At 42.8% G+C, this 18,063-nt stretch overlaps 1 protein-coding gene across 2 annotated transcripts in view; it reads left to right on the top strand.

The window, feature by feature from the left end:
- Window positions 1–18,063, top strand: part of GNPTAB (N-acetylglucosamine-1-phosphate transferase subunits alpha and beta) — a 71,861-nt gene that overhangs the window by 35,796 nt on the left and 18,002 nt on the right. For both annotated transcript variants that reach the window (XM_072973169.1, XM_072973170.1), the window contains 10 exons: window positions 2–207; window positions 4,585–4,649; window positions 4,917–5,051; window positions 10,607–10,768; window positions 11,145–11,324; window positions 11,546–11,716; window positions 12,859–12,982; window positions 14,020–14,223; window positions 14,908–16,010; window positions 17,813–18,012. In XM_072973169.1, coding sequence (XP_072829270.1) covers window positions 2–207; window positions 4,585–4,649; window positions 4,917–5,051; window positions 10,607–10,768; window positions 11,145–11,324; window positions 11,546–11,716; window positions 12,859–12,982; window positions 14,020–14,223; window positions 14,908–16,010; window positions 17,813–18,012 — 2,550 coding nt within the window. The remainder of the gene's footprint in view (window position 1; window positions 208–4,584; window positions 4,650–4,916; window positions 5,052–10,606; window positions 10,769–11,144; window positions 11,325–11,545; window positions 11,717–12,858; window positions 12,983–14,019; window positions 14,224–14,907; window positions 16,011–17,812; window positions 18,013–18,063) is intronic.

Here is an 18,063-nt window from a genome sequence, read left to right on the forward strand (position 1 = left end):
GTGAGAAGCAGTTGGAGTGTCTGCTGACACACTGTGTTAAGGTGCCAATGCTTGTCCTGGACCCAGCCCTGCCGGCCAGCATCATGCTGAAGGACCTGCCAGCTCTTTATCCTTCCTTTCATTCTGCCAGTGACATATTCAACGTTGCAAAACCAAAAAACCCTTCCACTAATGTCTCAGTTGTTGTTTTCGACAGTACTAAGAGTGGTAAGATCTTCTTGCAGGTATTTCAAAATTACGTTATCGTCAGAATTTAGAATAACAAAATTTTGAATGGAACAGAAGTGATTCAATTTTAAAGAAATGCCTGATAAGCTAAAAATGTAAAAAGGGAAGCAAAAGAGCTGCCATTGTATTTCAGCCCTACTCTCGGAAAGGGAGTGCATGTATTTTACTCTGTGTAATAGACATGTCTTTCTGTACTGTGGTCAGGACCTTAAACCCGGTACTCACATTTACCTTTTTCTCTTGGCTTTGAGCTATTCTGGAGGCTTTTTTTTTTTTTTTTTAACCCCGTATCACCTTCAGCAAGGTTGTTCTCCACCTTGGACTGACCATATCTGGAACATTCATACTTTTAAGTTCTGAAACATCTGATCGTGCATTTGATTTGGCCAGATAATAGAAGTAAATTTGAAATTCCTGGCATAAAACTGAACCTGCATTCTTCTAGATTCCATCCTCCCTCTTGGCCACTGAGCTGCTGAGCCCCAAGCCTGTGTCCCCTTCTCTAGGCTCTTATCTCTCATCCTTCCTCTGCACTGAGGGGCTCTCCCTGGAGGCTCTGATTTGCAACTTGTGTAGAATGAAAACTGTCATGTTCCCTTTGCAACATTGAGTCCTGTTCTCAAGCTCCCATTCTTTCAGTGTCTTATCTCCCAGCTTCAATCTTTGGAACCATCTTTGACCTGTTCTTACTTTTCAACCAATAATTAGCCTTATCCTGTTACTTGCTTTTTTTTTTTTTTTTTTTGCTGGAATCTTAAGATTCTTACCTTTCATACTCATCTCATTTCCCCTATGCCATACTGAATTTCTCCCCCCAGCCTCCAGTAATGGGTGCCTCCCTACTCTGCCTACCTCTCAAGTCCTTCTCTAGTCTGTGCAGCACACAGCTGTAAACAAATTGGAAAACTCTGATCTTATCAGATCACTCCCTCTTTGAAGAGAGTAAACTAGTAGTATGTATTTGTTTTTCACAGGGATACAAACTCCTCTCTGGGTGTCCAGGACTAAGCTTTAATTGCCTTGGTCCTGCCCATCGACCCTGGCATCCCTGCCCTCCTTGCGTCTCCTCGCAGCCGTCAACATCTTCACACCTACGTGGTGCTGCTGCTCTTGTTCCTCTCCCCCTCCCAGCCCGTCTCCTGTTCCTTCCAGCCCCAGTTCAAGTTCTGTCCCTGTAAGACCCCGGACTAGTACATTCACAATGATTTTATTTTTGTGTATCCTTGTTGTACTTGTAACCTATCTCACAGCTTAGCTTTTGATTGCACAGTAGTTTATGGTGCTCCCATCTAATTTCTTACTGAGCAGAAACCTTATCCTCACCGGTCTGTGTCCTGAACAGTGTCTAACATGGTGCTTGCTTCCTCGTACCTACTTGGTTATTTGTAATTTGAAAGAAAATCGTAACCTTTCCAAGCACAGATCTCTCTCCCTTCACACTAGAGACTTGTTTCTGAACAGTTTTGTATAAATAACTTATGTTTTTATATTTGTTATATTTTTAAATATAAAGGGAAAGTTAAAGGGTAATTTTTGACAAATTATATGATTTATTTTTTGGCTAAATTTAGCTTTGTTTTTTAAATTGAGAGTTTCCTTAAAGTACTTTGATAGCACTTCACCTGAAGAGAAAAAGGAATGATGTTACGTTAACAATTACAACTCAGTTATAACATCTATGGAGGGAATCTTGGGTTTTCCTCTACTAATTTCATAATACAGCAAAGAATTAAAGTTTGTAAATTTTGATAGAAGTAAAATCTATATTAAACTATAGTCTTCTAAACACTGTTTTTGAATTTCCACCTGGGTTTTTGTTTGACTGTCCTACTTAGTATATTGATTGATTTAGTAAAGATTTGCTGAGCCGCTGCTTTGAGTTGGTCCTTGTTCTGGGTCACAGGCAAACAGCAGAGAATAAAAAAGGCACATCCATGCCTTCTTGGAGGTCTGTGTTTAGTGGGCCACAAGCGCACTTTGTCTTCCTCAGTTAACTAGACCAAGGATTGCCAATTTCTTCCTTAAAGGGCCAGGTAGTAAATATTTTAGGCTTGTGGACCAAGAGGCAAAACAGCAGATATTGTTTAGGTATTTATATAAACATTTAACCATTTTAAATTTCAGAATTGTTTTTAGCTTGGGGCTGTACTACATCAGGCAGCAGCTAGATTTGGAGCCGTGGACTGCCAAATCCTGATGTAGGTTTAAAAATTTGTAGCCGTATTTGACATTTAGAAAACCCCCATTTAACCTCTTTCCAGGTAATACTGAGATCTGTTTTTTTTTTCCTTTCTGAAATGTGTAATTGCTGCTCCTCTTCTTATATTCCTGCCACTTCCTTTGTATCCTAGACTATTAGTTGGACAATACCTCAGCAGGTGAGGTGATTTTTGAGTGAAAATTTGAAGGAGGTGAAAGAACCAGCAATATGAATATGTCGGGAAGGAAAGAAAGAGCAAGGAAGCCAATGTGGCTGGAAGGAGAGAGGGCAAGAGATGAGCCTGGAGAAGTAACAGGGACCAGTGGTGCAGGGCCCAGTAGCCATGACTGGCTTTGGCTTTAAGTCAAAGCGTGATGAGAAAGCAGTCATTGAAGGGTTTTGAGAGAGGAATAATGTGATCTGAGTCATATTCCAGAAGGATCAGTCTGGCTGCTGTGGTAGGAACAGAGTGTAGAGGGGTAAAAGTTGTAATAATTCAGGAAGGAAGGAAGCTGGCTTCGAGCAGAGTAGTGCTGAGAAGTGGTTGAATTGTGGACATTTTGAAGGTCTACTCAACAGGGTCTCCTGATGGGTTGGTAATTGGATAATATCACCTTTCTTGTTCCAAGCCCTCTGCTTCTGTTTAAAAGCACAACATTGGGATGGAAATAGGGTGTGGTCACAGTGTTGTTGACTCATACTGAACTCACTGTCAATTAAAACTCCAGAGTCTCTACGAAATGCACATGTGCTAATGCGCAAGTACGCCTTTTACTTTTTTTTCCCCAATTTTCAATTTTTTCAAACACTCTTTATAATTTATACTTGTATAGCTGGATTCTGGTGCCAAGTTAAAGACCTTACCTTTGTAGGAGATTTTATTTTGCTTGATTTGACTAATTGCTCCAAATAGCTAGGCCTTTGGGGACTCCTTGGTCTGTGCCCCAGGGTAGCAGCTTCTCTCTCAGTGTCGTGTACACGCATTACACAGGCGTGCCTCTTGTACCTTCCAAAACCTTGATGGGCTGTTGAACAAGGCAGAACCTACAGCAGACCTCTGAAACTTCTCTCCAGGTTCATTGTGGCTTTTATAATTTCGCATTCTGTGGTCAGGTTTGGCTCTGATCCACCCAGCTTGAGAGCTAGCCCATGTGTCTCCATTATATCATTAAGATGGCCTGAGGTGTTCACTGCCTTGCTGATAGTATGTATGAATGTGTGTCCCTCATCTGTGAGAATTCTCTGATCTACCAGCGTAGAGTCCACCATGTCAGTGGGGAGAGACAGACAGACAGACAGACAGGAACATAGAGGGGTATGTGTCGTATGAATTTATTCATAATAAACTCATGCTCCTGGTGCTCAGAGCTTCCCTTAAAAAACCATCAGTATATTGTGAAGGCTTTCTTTTCTCTACTTCCCACCAATATTTTTATGGTATATTTGAGACTCTTGCCTGGGATTGGCACCCACCTTACAGGCTATAATCAGTAGACCCTGCTTTTTGTGCCCATTTTGCAAATCGGAATTGCAGCCTTCTGATCTCTCCTGTTTTCCATGATCCCCAAATGTCAGCAGCAAATTTGTGGATCTCATTTGTCCCTATCACTTTAGAGCTCTCTCCCAGTAGGGGTGTGTCATCACCCTCTTTGTTCCCCAGCTTAATCTCTCTGCAGCATTACTGATAAATCTTAGGAATTGACTCTGACTCTGGAAGAACCCTAGGATCTGTCTGCAGTGGCCCCTGGCTGTTAATCTAAATGCCACTGGCCTGGCTCTCAGGGGCCCCCTTCTTCTGGTTGCCCTTTTCCCCTAGTACCTGCCACTCCCAAATGTTTCATTCTAGTCAGACAATTCTTTTTGATTAAACATGTTGATGTTTGCTCCTAGCTCTGTGATTTCTGTCAGCTTGCCATTTCCACATTTCTGCAGCCCACGTGACTGCTTCAGTATTGCAAAATTTAACATTTAATTGCACAGTGATTTACGTTGCTCCCATTTTGTTGGATAGGTTAATTTTGTCTCCCTCGACTGTATTTTTTAGAGACCATGGATTAGACTACTTTAACAGCTCTCAAAATGCTTTGGACAGTGTCCTGCCAGGCATCATAGTTAAGTATTCATTATAAATATGCTTGTTATATTCTGTGTTGCAGTTGAAGATGCCCACTCTGGAATGCTTAAAGGAAACAACAAACAGACAGTTTGGAGGGGCTATTTGGTATGTTATTTAAAATTAAGTGTATTTTTGCAGTAGACTAGAATAAAAGCATAAGTAATAAAGCTGTTTAATTCTGAGAGGCTTTTTCATGTTTGTTTTTTCTCTAAGCTTAGCTTTCTAGTATTCATGAATATTGATTTAAATAATCTTAACATTAATATTTTGAAGCTTGTATGACGTAACAGATCTTTCCCAGTTTTCTCAGCTGTGAGTTTTCACCAGCCTCATGATGTGGACAGTGAGTTGTTTTTCCCCTTCCCATTTTAGACAACAGACAGAGAAGTTCCTGGGTTAGTGCTCATGCAGGATTTGGCTTTCCTGAGTGGATTTCCACCGACGTTCAAGGAAACAAATCAACTGAAGACAAAATTGCCAGAAAATCTTTCTCTTAAAATAAAACAGGTAAGCATGTAGAAGATAGAGCAGCCAGTACCACACATCTCGTTTAATGTGTAGCTCTGCTCCCGTGGCCCCTTTCGTTGTAGCGCAGCCGACACTCGTAAGCAGCAGAGGGTCTCTGCCCTGTTACAATATGTTGTGACGAAGACAAATCTTTACTTATAGAAGATCTTCACTTTTTACTCTTAATTGGGGCAAAAGCCTACGAGTCTCATTTGATTTGTCGGTTTCGCGGACAGAAGCAGGGTTCATGTGTTTAACAGACGAGCTTCTGCTGCGTGTCAGGCGCTGTTTTGACCCCTGAGGATGCAGCAGTGGGCGGGGCCTGCAGCAGTGGGCGGGGCCGGCGGGAGCCCTGCTGGCCGTGGGAGCGTGGGAGGAGGGGCGGGAGATGAGACCTGGGGCAGGTGCACGCAGGCTCCAGCTTTCACTGACCGAGGGGTGTGCTTCGGACATATGAGCATTTGATAATGTGAAACCTTCATTCATTAATAGCTAGGTGAGTCATTAACATATTTAAGGACGCTTAGTAACTTCACATTTGACCAGCGAGGCCATTTGTTGACCCTGAAGGCTGTGACATGTCTTTTCCTTAACATTGTTTTCAGAGCCGTTTTTCTGATTTATGTAGGGCACAGTTCGTGTGGGTATACTTTCCCTTTTTTTTCCCTCTTGGGTGGGGGTGGTAATTAGGTTTATTTATTTATTTTAATGGAGGTGCTGGGGATTGAACCCAGGATTTCGTGCATGCTAAGCAGGCACTCCACCACTGAGCTGCACTACACTAACCACCCCTCACCCCCATGCTTTCCTTTTGACCTTGTGTCAAAATCCCTGCTGTTCTGTCAGAAACAGGCTGTGAAACGTGAGTGTTTTTTTCTTTTAGAATAGAGGGTGTAAAGTTCTTGCCTCAGAATTTGTTAGACTCGGCTTTTCTTGATTTTACAGAGAAATGTTCTTTAAGTTCTGCCACTGTGTTCAGCTTCCTGATTCTTCCTTCTGTTGATGTCACTTAACTGTTGCGAGGTGAAAGGGTAGAGGTGGAGGTCTTGGGGGAAAACTGTGACTGGGGGAGTTACTTAGTTCATATTTTGACCATGTTTTTTATGTGCCTGACAAAGTTTCCTTAACTTGTTTCTTTTTCCTCTTAAGTGTTTTACTGTTTTAAAATACTCTGTATTACCTTTGTAAGTACCACAGTAATATGAACGGCATTTATGTTTTTTTCCTTTTTTTCATATTTTCCTCCATAGCTTTGTTTATAGTACTTGGAAATACGGTACTGCCGAGCTACATTAGGGTTGAATTATTTCTTAATCTGTGGTTATTTAAAAATAGATATTATATTCTTCCTTCCCCAGAATTATTTTTAGTACTGATTTGGGCAGATAAAACCATAGATTAGCATTCATTTCAGCCACTGTTTATTTGGCTTCTTGACTTCCTAGCTGTTAGTTCTACAATTACAGACATATGTATCTGGACTTTGGATTGTTAGCTCAAATTCCTTGAACACAAAAAATGACAAGCTTGACTCTGTGTAACTCCAGTTACACTAAGTTTTTAGAGGAAAGAAGATTCATGACACTTCTCCATCCTCCGTTCAGTTTGACCAGCCCATGCCTCCACCGGCTGAAGCTGCTGACCTGCACATCACTGGTGGGTGGGTAGGTGTGTCCTGCCAAAAATTGGCAATCCAAGTCGTGGTCACAGTGTGGAGTGGTGTGTGCTGGTGGGGATCGGGTGGGGCAGACATGAATTGGACAGGAGCCCCAGCAGGCTCTGTGCATGAGGACACCCCTCCTCCATCATTCACCTGGTTGGAGATCGGTCTGGATTCCCAGCCTTGTCTTTGTGGAGGCCAGCACTTCCTCAGCGGGTCCAGCCAGTTATTCACAGTGTTTGTTACAGCTCCTTGTCACAATGTAGCACCGTTTTGAGAAGAGGAAACAGCTTGAACAGAGGCCTGGGGGCTTGCAAGTAGATGGTGTTTTCAGAAAATCGAGATATTTCTGGAGGCCAGAGCCCAGGCAGGGATTTTGCTGGTTCTTAGACTGGGAAGTTAGGCTGAGGCCAGACAGAAGAAGATCCCCTGATGAGGAGCCAGGACTTGGTCCTGGAGTCAGAGCATCTTGTGGAGGGTCCCGATCTGCCTCTAAGGAACATGGCAGGGAAGGTGTGGTCGGGAGACAATAAACAAAAAGCTGGAGGCAGGAAAACCAGTCTGGCCACTGCTGCCTCAACCCAGCAAGACATTCAGGTTCCACAAGTGCCTTGGCAGTGGTGCCAGTGATGAGAGTGGTTCCAGAACCATCTGAGAGAAACCCTCAACACGACATGGCTATTTATTAGCTGTTGAAGGACATGGAAGGAAAAATGAAAGGGGAAGTGGATGCTACCTGGTGGACCACACTCAGAGCTTCCTGGGAGAAGTGAGATTGTGGGAAGGAAACTCAGAGCTCAGTTTAGAGTGTTGCATTGGAGGTGCTTTGTCACACGTGGAAGGAAAGGCCGTTAGACATTGGGCTTCAGGACCTGAACAGCTGAACCACTGTACCCTCCCAGGCTCCTCCAGGGGGCCTTTGCCAAGACCTGTGGCCTTGGAGCCACCCAGGGCTCAGTTCTGTCCCAGAGACCCTCGCCAGGCTGTGAACATCTCAGGACAGGTACTGCCTGTTCGCCTTCTACCCCGGTGATCACCTCAGGGCCTGGCACCCGGGGGGCCGCTTGTTGAAATGCTTGTTGAAAGAATGAGCAAGAAGAAAGGCTGTGACTAAACACACTCACCACATGCAATGTCTTGGGATATAACGGGAAACGTTTCAGGGGTGTGATTATTTCAGGGAGTCACTTAGGTTTTTGGCACCATGGTTGTGTACATACAACTTGGCATTTATCATGCTCTTTAGAGCAAAACCAGAGTCTTTCCCCACCCCCAGCAGGGGAAGTGGGACTTGAAATTGGTTTAATTTGCAAGATAATAGATTCAAATTCATAAAAACTTTTCTGTGGACTATCGTCTTAAAAATCAGACAGTCTTTTCTGTTGAAAGCTTTCTAGTTTGAGATACTTGAAATGAGTCCTTTTACAATCGGATTAGTTACCCTCTAATTTATCTGTAAAAATTTTTAATGTGATGGACACAGACAGAATTCACCTTTTGAGCAATCAGATTACCCGTGGTCTTTATTTTCAGCTCCTTCTGAACATTTTGTGTTTTTAGACATTTTCATCCATGGTGAGTTTTTTCTTTTTTTTTCCTTCTTAATTTTTAAAATTTTTTTGTTCACTTCTTCAATATGTTAGAGCAGGCAGAAAGTCTTCCCAGTGCTCTCAAGCGCATTCTCACGTTTGGTTTAATTCAGTGCAGAAGTGTAGGACATGCACTTATATTCAGGCTGTTTATGGTCATGTTTAGTAGGCTGTATTTGTGCATATTAAGTAGTCAAGTAGCAAAACAAGATAGTATAAAGTCAGCTAATCAAGGAGAGTAGTGTAAACTTTGAATTGGCATTTAGAGACAAGAAAGATCTGTGTGGATCAGAGACATGAAGGTTTTCAAAGAGGAGGCTGCATGGGATCCTTGATGCTGACCAGGCAGTTTGTTTCTGCAGGCAGGACAGTGTGGGCGGGGTGGGACCAGCGTATTGTCTGACCTGGACTCTGACCCCCGAAACCTGTTCAAGGCACGTTCAAGTTCATAGCAAGTTGTAGTAATATTTATACTAATGTCCCTTCTTCCAGTGGCCTGAAACATCTTATGCACCTGCTCTTCTAAAGCATGGCACCCTTTGGGGCTTTTTTCCCCCTAAAGAAAGCATTTTGATTAAACAAGCAACTCTGGAACTGATTTAAGTTTTAGAAAACCACCAGGACATATTAAGATCTAGTCGCTTGAGTTGTCAAATTACTAGAAGGAGCTCTTTTGTTTTTCAGTTGTATTAGCTGACATGTTTTTTCCCTAAACTTATAGTACCATATAAAGGTGTATCAGTCACATCATTCTAGATAATGCTATAGTAACAAACATCCCAAAGTCTCAGTGGCTTAAAAATAGCAAAGCTTTATTTTTCGGTCACGTTACATGCCTGTTATGGGTCTGCAGGGGGTGGGCATAGCAGTTGTTTTCTCTTTGAGAAACTTACAGTTGAAGGAATTTAGATAAACCTGTAATTTAAAGTACGAAACTATATATGGAGACAGTTGGCCTACAGTTACCCTAGCTAAGAACTCCAGCCTTAGGCAGTTACTACACCCACTGTCTCTTACCACCTCTTTCTCTTGGCAAAAGTAATTAAGGTGTCCGGGATTAGGGTGCCACCTAGTGGCTAGCACAGGATCCTTCCTCCTAACCCTTCTCACCACCCTGGACTTAGTTGATTATGGTGACAGAAAAATTTTTTCGTACATATAAATATTACTTTAAGCTCTTTATTTTTCCTCTCTTTCCCAATTATTGTAGAGTTACCTTAGGAAAGTGTCTGTAAAGTTTCCAAATAGTTTTCCAGAATAAAAGCAGTTTGGATAGGAGAGATTAAGATAAGGGTATTTCCCCAATACATTTAAAATTAAATTAGAATATTGAAGTACTGTATTTATTTATTCTAGAATAGTGATTTTTGCACTCCAGGGAGCCCTCAGAGGTGATGTGGGAGCCACTGTGGGAGGGGAGACTGAGGGTGGGCAGTGAGACTGTTAGGTACCCAGATAGAACAGACAGAAGGAGGTCCGCCCTGCATGGCCTGCCTCCCACCCGCCCTGCCGTGTACCGAGGCAGAGTGGTGACAGTGGTGACCTTGGTGAGTGCTTCGTGTATACCAGGCACTGTTAAGGTGAAAGAAGATAATCAGGAAGATAGCACACACGTGTGCTGCACACACGTACACCCACACACTTTGTGCTAACAGTTAATGGCCTATGTAATAAAAATAGGAGGAGTATAAATGAAATTCTAACTCTAACCCCTGTTTTTGGCCTATATAGCTCGGGAAACTTTGAAAGATGAGCTAAATATAGTCATGTAGCATATATAAGAGCTCAGAATGAGCCCATAATAACTTGTGTTTGCTCTGTTTTATAAATTAAGAAAGAAGGCTAAAAAATTAAGAAAGAAACTGACTGTTAGAAGAGCCAGTTCAGCAGAAGGATGTGCTTTCCTGGATGCGTGGTTTTTGACTGTCCTTCCCTGCCTTCCCCACCTGAGTTAAGCTGAAGGCCTCTTTTCTTAGGAAATCGTATGATACAGAGTTAAAACATAAAATGTATCATTGATAGTGTGGCCTCTGGTCTATTGCATTCACTGGGAAGTTGTCTGGCCTGTTAGGCCTTCTTTATTTTTTTGGTGATATTGGCCTGCTATTTCATATACATATATGAAACTTTTAATCTTTTAAATATATGTAATATATATTTAATATGTGCTATAAATAGCATGTAGTATAATAGACAATATGTAGTGTGTATTACATATGTTTAAAGATCAATGATCAAACTGGGAATTTAATGTCTCTTCTTTGAGGTTCAGTTTTTCCACATGTTACCCTCTTGTTATTTTGTAGTTGCAGTTATATTCAGAGGCCAGTGTAGCACTTCTGAAGTTGAATAACCCCGAAGATTTTCAAGAACTGAACAAGCAGACAAAGAAGAACATGACCATTGATGGAAAAGAGCTGACCATAAGTCCTGCGTATTTATTATGGGATCTGAGTGCCATCAGCCAGGTGAGGGTTGCAGAGATTCTTTTAAAACCCAAATTGAGGGTTTCGATTATTAAAGATTTATGAGGCACTGTATTAGAAGAAGGAAGAGGATTTATGCAGAGGTGAGTTGACTGGAACTCAAAAGAGTTAATACTAATTGAAGTGATCTAGAGTCAGATCCAAGAAGCTTTTCTTAAAAAAAAAAGTGTGAAAGAAATGCTGTTTTGTGTTGTTTTAAATGTGTTGAGTCTTTTGCCTTTTTTATAATGTTTAAAAGTTGGACGCTGTCTTTGAAAGCTGGAGCTCCCTGGGAGTAGAGGGCAGAGGGGACGGTCGGGAGGGGCAGGTGTGACTTTAGGGGCATTTCACATTTTTATGCGCCCAATGCTTTTCTCAGTCTAAGCAGGATGAAGATGTGTCTGCCAGCCGTTTTGAAGATAATGAAGAGCTGAGGTACTCACTGCGATCTATTGAGAGGCATGCGCCGTGGGTTCGGAATATTTTCATTGTCACTAATGGGCAGATTCCATCCTGGCTAAACCTCGATAATCCTCGAGTGACAATAGTCACACACCAGGTAGCGACTCCCATTTGTCACAAGGCTGTGGTCTTCTCCTCTGTCCTTTGCTGTTCTTTGTCTTATCCCTGATTTCATCCCCTTACCTTCCTCACCTCCGTTTCCACCTTCCTTTAACCCTTTCACTCGCCTCCCTTCCTCCCTTCTTTCCAAAAACAAAACAAAACAAACCTCTCATCTACCCTCTTTCACTCTTGTTTTGTTTGTTTTTATTTTTAAAGGATGTTTTTCGAAATCTGAGCCACTTGCCTACCTTCAGTTCACCTGCTATTGAAAGTCACATTCATCGCATTGAAGGGCTGTCCCAGAAGTTCATTTACCTGAATGATGATGTCATGTTTGGAAAGGATGTCTGGCCAGACGATTTTTATAGTCACTCCAAAGGTCAGAAGGTGAGTGCCTAAGAAGTGCCTGGCTTAGAAGTCCCTTAGAAGTTACAAATGGAAAATCAGGAAGTTGGTATACATACCATATTCAGATTTGATCAAACAAGCATTTTTGAATGCTAGTAAGCACAGGGGAGTTAACAGTTAGGGAGTGAGAGACTGCAGTAGGAACTTTGCTTCCCTGCATTCTCAGACACAGACAGAACCCACCCTCTAAATTTTCTGCTGCTACCATAGCAGAAAAAGCAAAATCACTGTGAAACACAAAATCGTGTTTACAATGTCTGCAAAATGCCCAAGATAGAAAGTTAGCTCAGTTTAGTGGTTAAAGACATGGATGGAATTTCATTAAAGGCCGACGGTCTCACTCTGGCTTTGAGAGGCAGGATGGAGAAGTGGTCCTGAGCACAGATGTGGGGGCCAGCTGTGCGGCACTGTCCTGCACAGTTTCCCATTTCCTGGCGGCTTGGTGGCGGCAATAGGAATACCCCAGTAGCATTGTTAGAAGGGCTCAGTGATCGGTTGGAGGTTTACACCGTGAGCTTCTAGGTTATGGAGCACTGTAGCTGCAAGTGCCAACAGCACAAAGCTGCTTTTCCTGTTGCTGTTTATGCAGCCCCCCGTGCCCATTCTCCTGTCCACGTGTCTCCTCTGTGTTGGATTGTAGGGCTGTGGGGCTGAGCTGTGGCTTGACAGGGAGACAGACAAACTGGTGACTGTGAACAGTGATTTCTGAGACGGGACCATGCACGAATCTGCCCAGGAGTTAACAGCAGCACCACAGAGAAGCAGTGACTTGTGTTCATGTTTCCACCTGCTTCTGGCATGCCCTTGCACTTGCCTTAGGTCCTACATGTTGCCACTTAAATTTCTAAATAGATTATTTATAAGACCATGTTGTGAGACTGACCTGTAAGCGGAGTCCTGGTCTGCTTTCCTTGAGTAACAGAAAGTAAATGTGCCTGACAAGACCCATCCACAGGGCAGGATTGAGAAAACTAGTGCAGGTCCAGGCCAGGATGCCCCTGAACTCACACCTTTTCTAGAGGCTCAGTTTGTTTTGTTTTGCTTTAAAAGGAATCCTAATTAAAGAATAAAAAGTGTCAGAAACCAGAAACCATTTTACTTCCCCTCTGGTTTCATCATAGGTTTATTTGACGTGGCCCGTGCCAAACTGTGCTGAGGGCTGCCCGGGGTCCTGGATCAAAGACGGCTATTGTGACAAGGCGTGTAACAACTCAGCCTGTGATTGGGATGGTGGCGACTGCTCTGGTGAGGATGTGCTCACGTGTAGTTTGTTCATGTTGACAGAATTTTTTTCATTGGTCGTCACTGTCGAACATGTACAGTGACTAAATTAAATGTTTCTTCATGTAGGGAAACAACCAGTAATTCATAGACTCTTTGGAGGTGATGACTGGTGTTCCAATGCTCGGTTTATTCATACTGTCATTGTTAGGGACGTTTTCCCACATTGACCCTGCACTTGAAACTTACTATTCAAAATATGAAACTCAGTTGTACCCTTAATTACGTGAGCTCAAAGTCAAGAGCAAGAATCACTCTAACTGGTTCTCAGAGGAGCTCACGGCTGGGGGCTCTCTCTCCCTTTCTTGCACTCTTATATTTGGCCTTGTTGATCATAACAAGTTTTTACATTTATTTGTTGCCTTTCAGTTAAAAAGCATTTAAAGATATGAATCATCATCCATTATCCGCTTGAATTTCTTAGTCACCGAAGAAAGAGCTGTCATCGTCCCCCTAGTCCACGTGAGGGATCACACTTGGGGAAGTGTTGAGTGTTGAAAGAAACAAAACTGTTAAGTTGTGCTTCAGTCTGATCTGTCAGAGGCACTTTTGAAAAACACAAACAGCTGCAGGGAGAGAACGCAGACACTCAAGAGAGCCCGGGGAGCTGGGCCCCTCCTAGAGCAGTAGCACTGGATAACGAGGTTTGCACTTGTGTTGGGACGTGTTTTTGGCGGTTCTGAGAGTCTCGGTCTTCAGAATAATCTTCTCCTTCACACACGCCTACACCTGCCACCGTGAGCAAGTTTGAAGCCTGTCCTTCTAGGTTGCACAGCTGGGAAGTGCCAAGGCCAGGTCTTCCCAGGCCCAGTCCGCTGTCAGGCGACACCCCCTTTTCAATTTGTTTTCTTTTTAAGCAACATGAAATCTATGAAAGAATGGGGTGAACCTTTTCTGACAAATTCATGCATCAAGCTTGAAAACACTATTAAGAAATAAGGAAGTGGCTTTTTTTCAAGATTGTAGGAATGGCAAGCTCTGTTTTCCTCCTCCTCCTGCAGGGAACAGTGGAGGGAGTCGCTACATGGCAGGAGCCGTGGGTACCGGGAGTTTTGGAGCTGGACAGCCCTGGCATTTTGGTGGAGCAATAAGCGGTGTCTCTTACTGTAATCAAGGATGTGCCAATTCCTGGCTCGCTGATAAGTTCTGTGACCAGGCCTGCAATGTCTTGTCCTGTGGGTTTGATGCTGGCGACTGTGGGCAAGGTATATTTATTGCCGTTAAAAAACATACTTAGAATAAGAGGATAACAATCCTTGGTAAATAGAAGGGGTTTGGATCATTGCTGTTACTTAAAGTGATTATTCTCTATGTATTCCTTTCCCAGCCTTTCATCCAAACTAGTTGTGAGTGAGTTATAAGTAAGAGAAGGACACTGGTCTTTAGAAAACAGTAGGCACTGAAGGTGTATCTTTTCCTGTTACTGCTTCAGTTCGATTTTTTTTTTTTAGCTAAGCATATTGAAAATGTTTGGTGAAGGTCTGATTTGGAAACAATAAAAGGAGACCAGTAATTAGTTAAGTAAGCATGGTTTGAAAACTGGATCTTGTTGATAGCTTATTAATGGAGATCAGTGGAGGTCCTTTTTGGCAGAAAGTAGTATTTTTTTCAAGTGGACAAGAGAGCTGGAAGTTGATTGTTGGAATTTGCTGTCCAGAACTGTGCCGTATCTCTGTAGTGAGTCAGCCTCAACATTCCATGTCGTTAATAGTGATTGCTTCAGGGAATAAAATGAGCCCGATTCCAGTAGGTTTTGTGTTAGAATTTCCATTTTGAAGTCCATTTAAAGTCACTCTTAGAAAGTGAAAACTCAAACCCCAAGAATTAAAGGAAAAGAGTTTGGAAAATGCCTGGTTTTTAAACAGTCATGTTTGTGTTTTTTTCTCTAGATCATTTTCATGAATTGTATAAAGTAACTCTTCTCCCAAACCAGACTCACTATGTTATTCCAAAAGGTGAATGCCTGCCTTATTTCAGCTTTGCAGAAATAGCCAAAAGGGGAATTGAAGGCATCTATAATGACAACCCAATAATCCGACATGCTTCTATCGCCAATAAGTGGAAAACCATCCACCTCATAATGCACAGTGGAATGAACGCCACCACAATACATTTCAATCTCACGTTTCAAAGTACAAATGATGAAGAGTTCAAAATGCAGATAGCAGTGGAGGTTGACACAAGGGAGGAGCCCAAATGGAACTCTACGACTCAGAAGCCTCGCCAAAATTTGGTTAGCCCAGCACTTCTTCCAGAGGCGGAGGTCCTGTTTGAGGATATTCCCGAAGAAAAACGCTTCCCCAAGGTCAAGAGACATGATGTTAACACTACAGGAAGAGTCCAAGTGGAGGTGGAAATTCCGCTGCTCAATATTTCACTCCTTCCAAAAGAGGCCCAGTTGAGCCTCAGCAACTTGGATTTGCAACTAGAACGTGGAGACATCACCGTGAAAGGATACAACCTGTCCAAGTCAACCCTGCTGAGGTTGTTTGTGTTGAACTCGAAGGATACCAGGTTAACAATAAATCATGCTCTAATGACAGATCAAAGAAATGACAGTTTGGAGGCCCCGCTGGAAAAACAGGTTCACAGAAGCAGCTTACCGAGCATCATGGGAGCATCTGAAAGACTCCAGGGGTCGCCAGCTTTTCCAGCAGTGACAATAGAAGTGAATGGCCGCTCCCAGAGTCAGACTCCACCCCCGAACCTAGAAACCGAAGCAAGATTCCAGTCTAAAACCCTGACCCAAAAAGTAGGAGGCGGAAGTGTGTTAAAAGAAAATCTCTCATCTCTGATTGTCACACTGGAAAACAAGGAGACACAAGAAAAGATAATCGCAGGCAAAGAAGAGAAAAACAGAATGGAGGAAAACGCTAACAGTTACCTAGGTGGTGATGAAGTATTACCTGGAAGAAAACTGCAACATTACACAGACAGTTACCTGGGCTTTTTGCCGTGGGAGAAGCAAAAGTATTTCCAAGATCTTCTTGATGTAAGTTGCACCCAGACTTATTCCTTCCCTTGCTCAGGAAAAATAAGTAACCTTGTAAGAGGTACTGATGTAATAATTGCTACCATTTATCCCGCACTTCCCAGTGCTTGCCACTGAATTCGGTGCTCTTCTTCTGTGGTTTCATTTAATTGTCCAAATAATTCTAACAATAAGAATACCTTATAAGGGTCTTTGCTATTGTTATCCCCATTTTGCAGTTTAGGAAGCAGCCTTCGTGTGATGAGTAAGGGATTCAGCCAGGGGCGTACCTGAGCGTGCAGTAGAACCGCGATGGTCTCTCATCTTTACTTGGCGTGTGTGATTTCAAAGAATGTTTTTGCATACATTGCACAAGTCGGATCTGACATTTTTTCAACTTTACTGATGAAAAACCTGAGATGCAGATGAATTGGTTAGCTTTCCCAACATTGCAAGAGCAGGTGTTTGTGAGCCAAGCCTCCAAGCTGGAGCGCTCTCCCTCCTGTACCACAGCTTCCACGGTGCCCTGGTGGCCTTTGTACGTGTCACCAGTGCCGTCACTGCTACCTGCTGGGGAGCACAGGATGGTCAGAACAGTCACTGCTGTTGAACACTCAGGGCAAGCTGGGAGGATGGATTTGTGGGCAGATAATCATAGCAGTGTGATAAGTATCTCTTAAAGTAGGCAAGGGATCCAAGAGGAAAATCTCTTAACTTTGCCTTGAGGTATTGGGAAAGTGACCCAGGAGGAAGTGCCTTATGACCTGACCTCTGACGGGTGCGTAGGAGTTGACAGACTGAGAAAAGCCATGTGGTCTAGGCTGGATCGTGAACACAGCACAGCCTCGAGTGGATGTTAGGCTGGGGCAGAGCAGTGAAGAGGGGGGTCATGTTGTTACTCTCACTGTCTTCGGGAAGTGTCTTGTCCCTGACGTGGCAGGTGTTTACTAACTCTTGAGTGAGGGACTGCAGGGTTCTTACCTATGTTGATTTCCTCACCCCCCCACTCCTTTCTTTGTTTCTTTTTTAATTGCAAATGCACTATAGGCTAGTGGTAAAAATTCCAAGCAATGCAAAAACTAAAAACAAACAAAACGAAAAGGAAAGTTCTCTTTCCTTCCTTAATCTCCCCACTTGAGACAATCACTATGAATGTTTAGTTTGGTGGGTATTCTTCTAGTATTTTTGTGTAGATATGCAAACATATAAACTATATAGCTTATTTCTCCACACTCTAACCAACACCATTTAGTATCAGTCTGTATTTGCATCAGTTTGAGAAGCAAAAATATTTCATCTTCTGTAAACTGTGTTCATGTTCTTTGTTAGTATTTTTTACCCATTCAGTTTTGCCTCTTACTGGTTTTGATAGGGTTCTTTACATTCCGTAATATTAACAGTATTATATGGTGAAAACAATTTTGTGTTCTAGTCTTTGTGTTCAGGACTCAAGGACTTGCTGCTTTGATGGCACGAGTAGAAATAACTTGATATTGAAGGCACTATCAAGTTAATTGTAAATCAATTTTCTAAATACTACATTGAAATGGGCAATACAATCTTGTGGCCATTGACCTGTCCTTGAAGAATGCCCTGTGAGTAGACCTCCACCCCACAGCTGTTGTTCTCAAGCCAGTGTTCTTGATACTTCCACTGAAATCCAGTTCAGTCCTGCTCGCTGTTGTTAAGGTTACCTGTTAGTGCTCATTTCATTTGCTCCCCACATGATTGGTTATTACATAAAGTGGTGCCCCTGTCTCTTGTTAACACAGGGCACTTGTGCACTTAACATAATGCTGTGTTGCATGGGATTCTCTTTTCAGGAAGAAGAGTCACTGAAGACACAACTGGCGTACTTTACTGACAGCAAACACACAGGGAGGCAACTGAAAGATACGTTCGCAGATTCCCTCCGCTATGTAAATAAAATTCTAAACAGCAAGTTTGGATTCACATCTCGGAAAGTCCCTGCACACATGCCCCACATGATCGACCGAGTAGTTATGCAAGAACTGCAAGATATGTAAGTCTGGTTTGCGTTTGGGTCGTCTGCATGTGCTCAGAGCCAAGGCTG

Source organism: Vicugna pacos, chromosome 12 (genome assembly GCF_048564905.1).
Source record: "Vicugna pacos chromosome 12, VicPac4, whole genome shotgun sequence".
Classification (NCBI taxonomy): Eukaryota; Metazoa; Chordata; class Mammalia; order Artiodactyla; family Camelidae; genus Vicugna; species Vicugna pacos.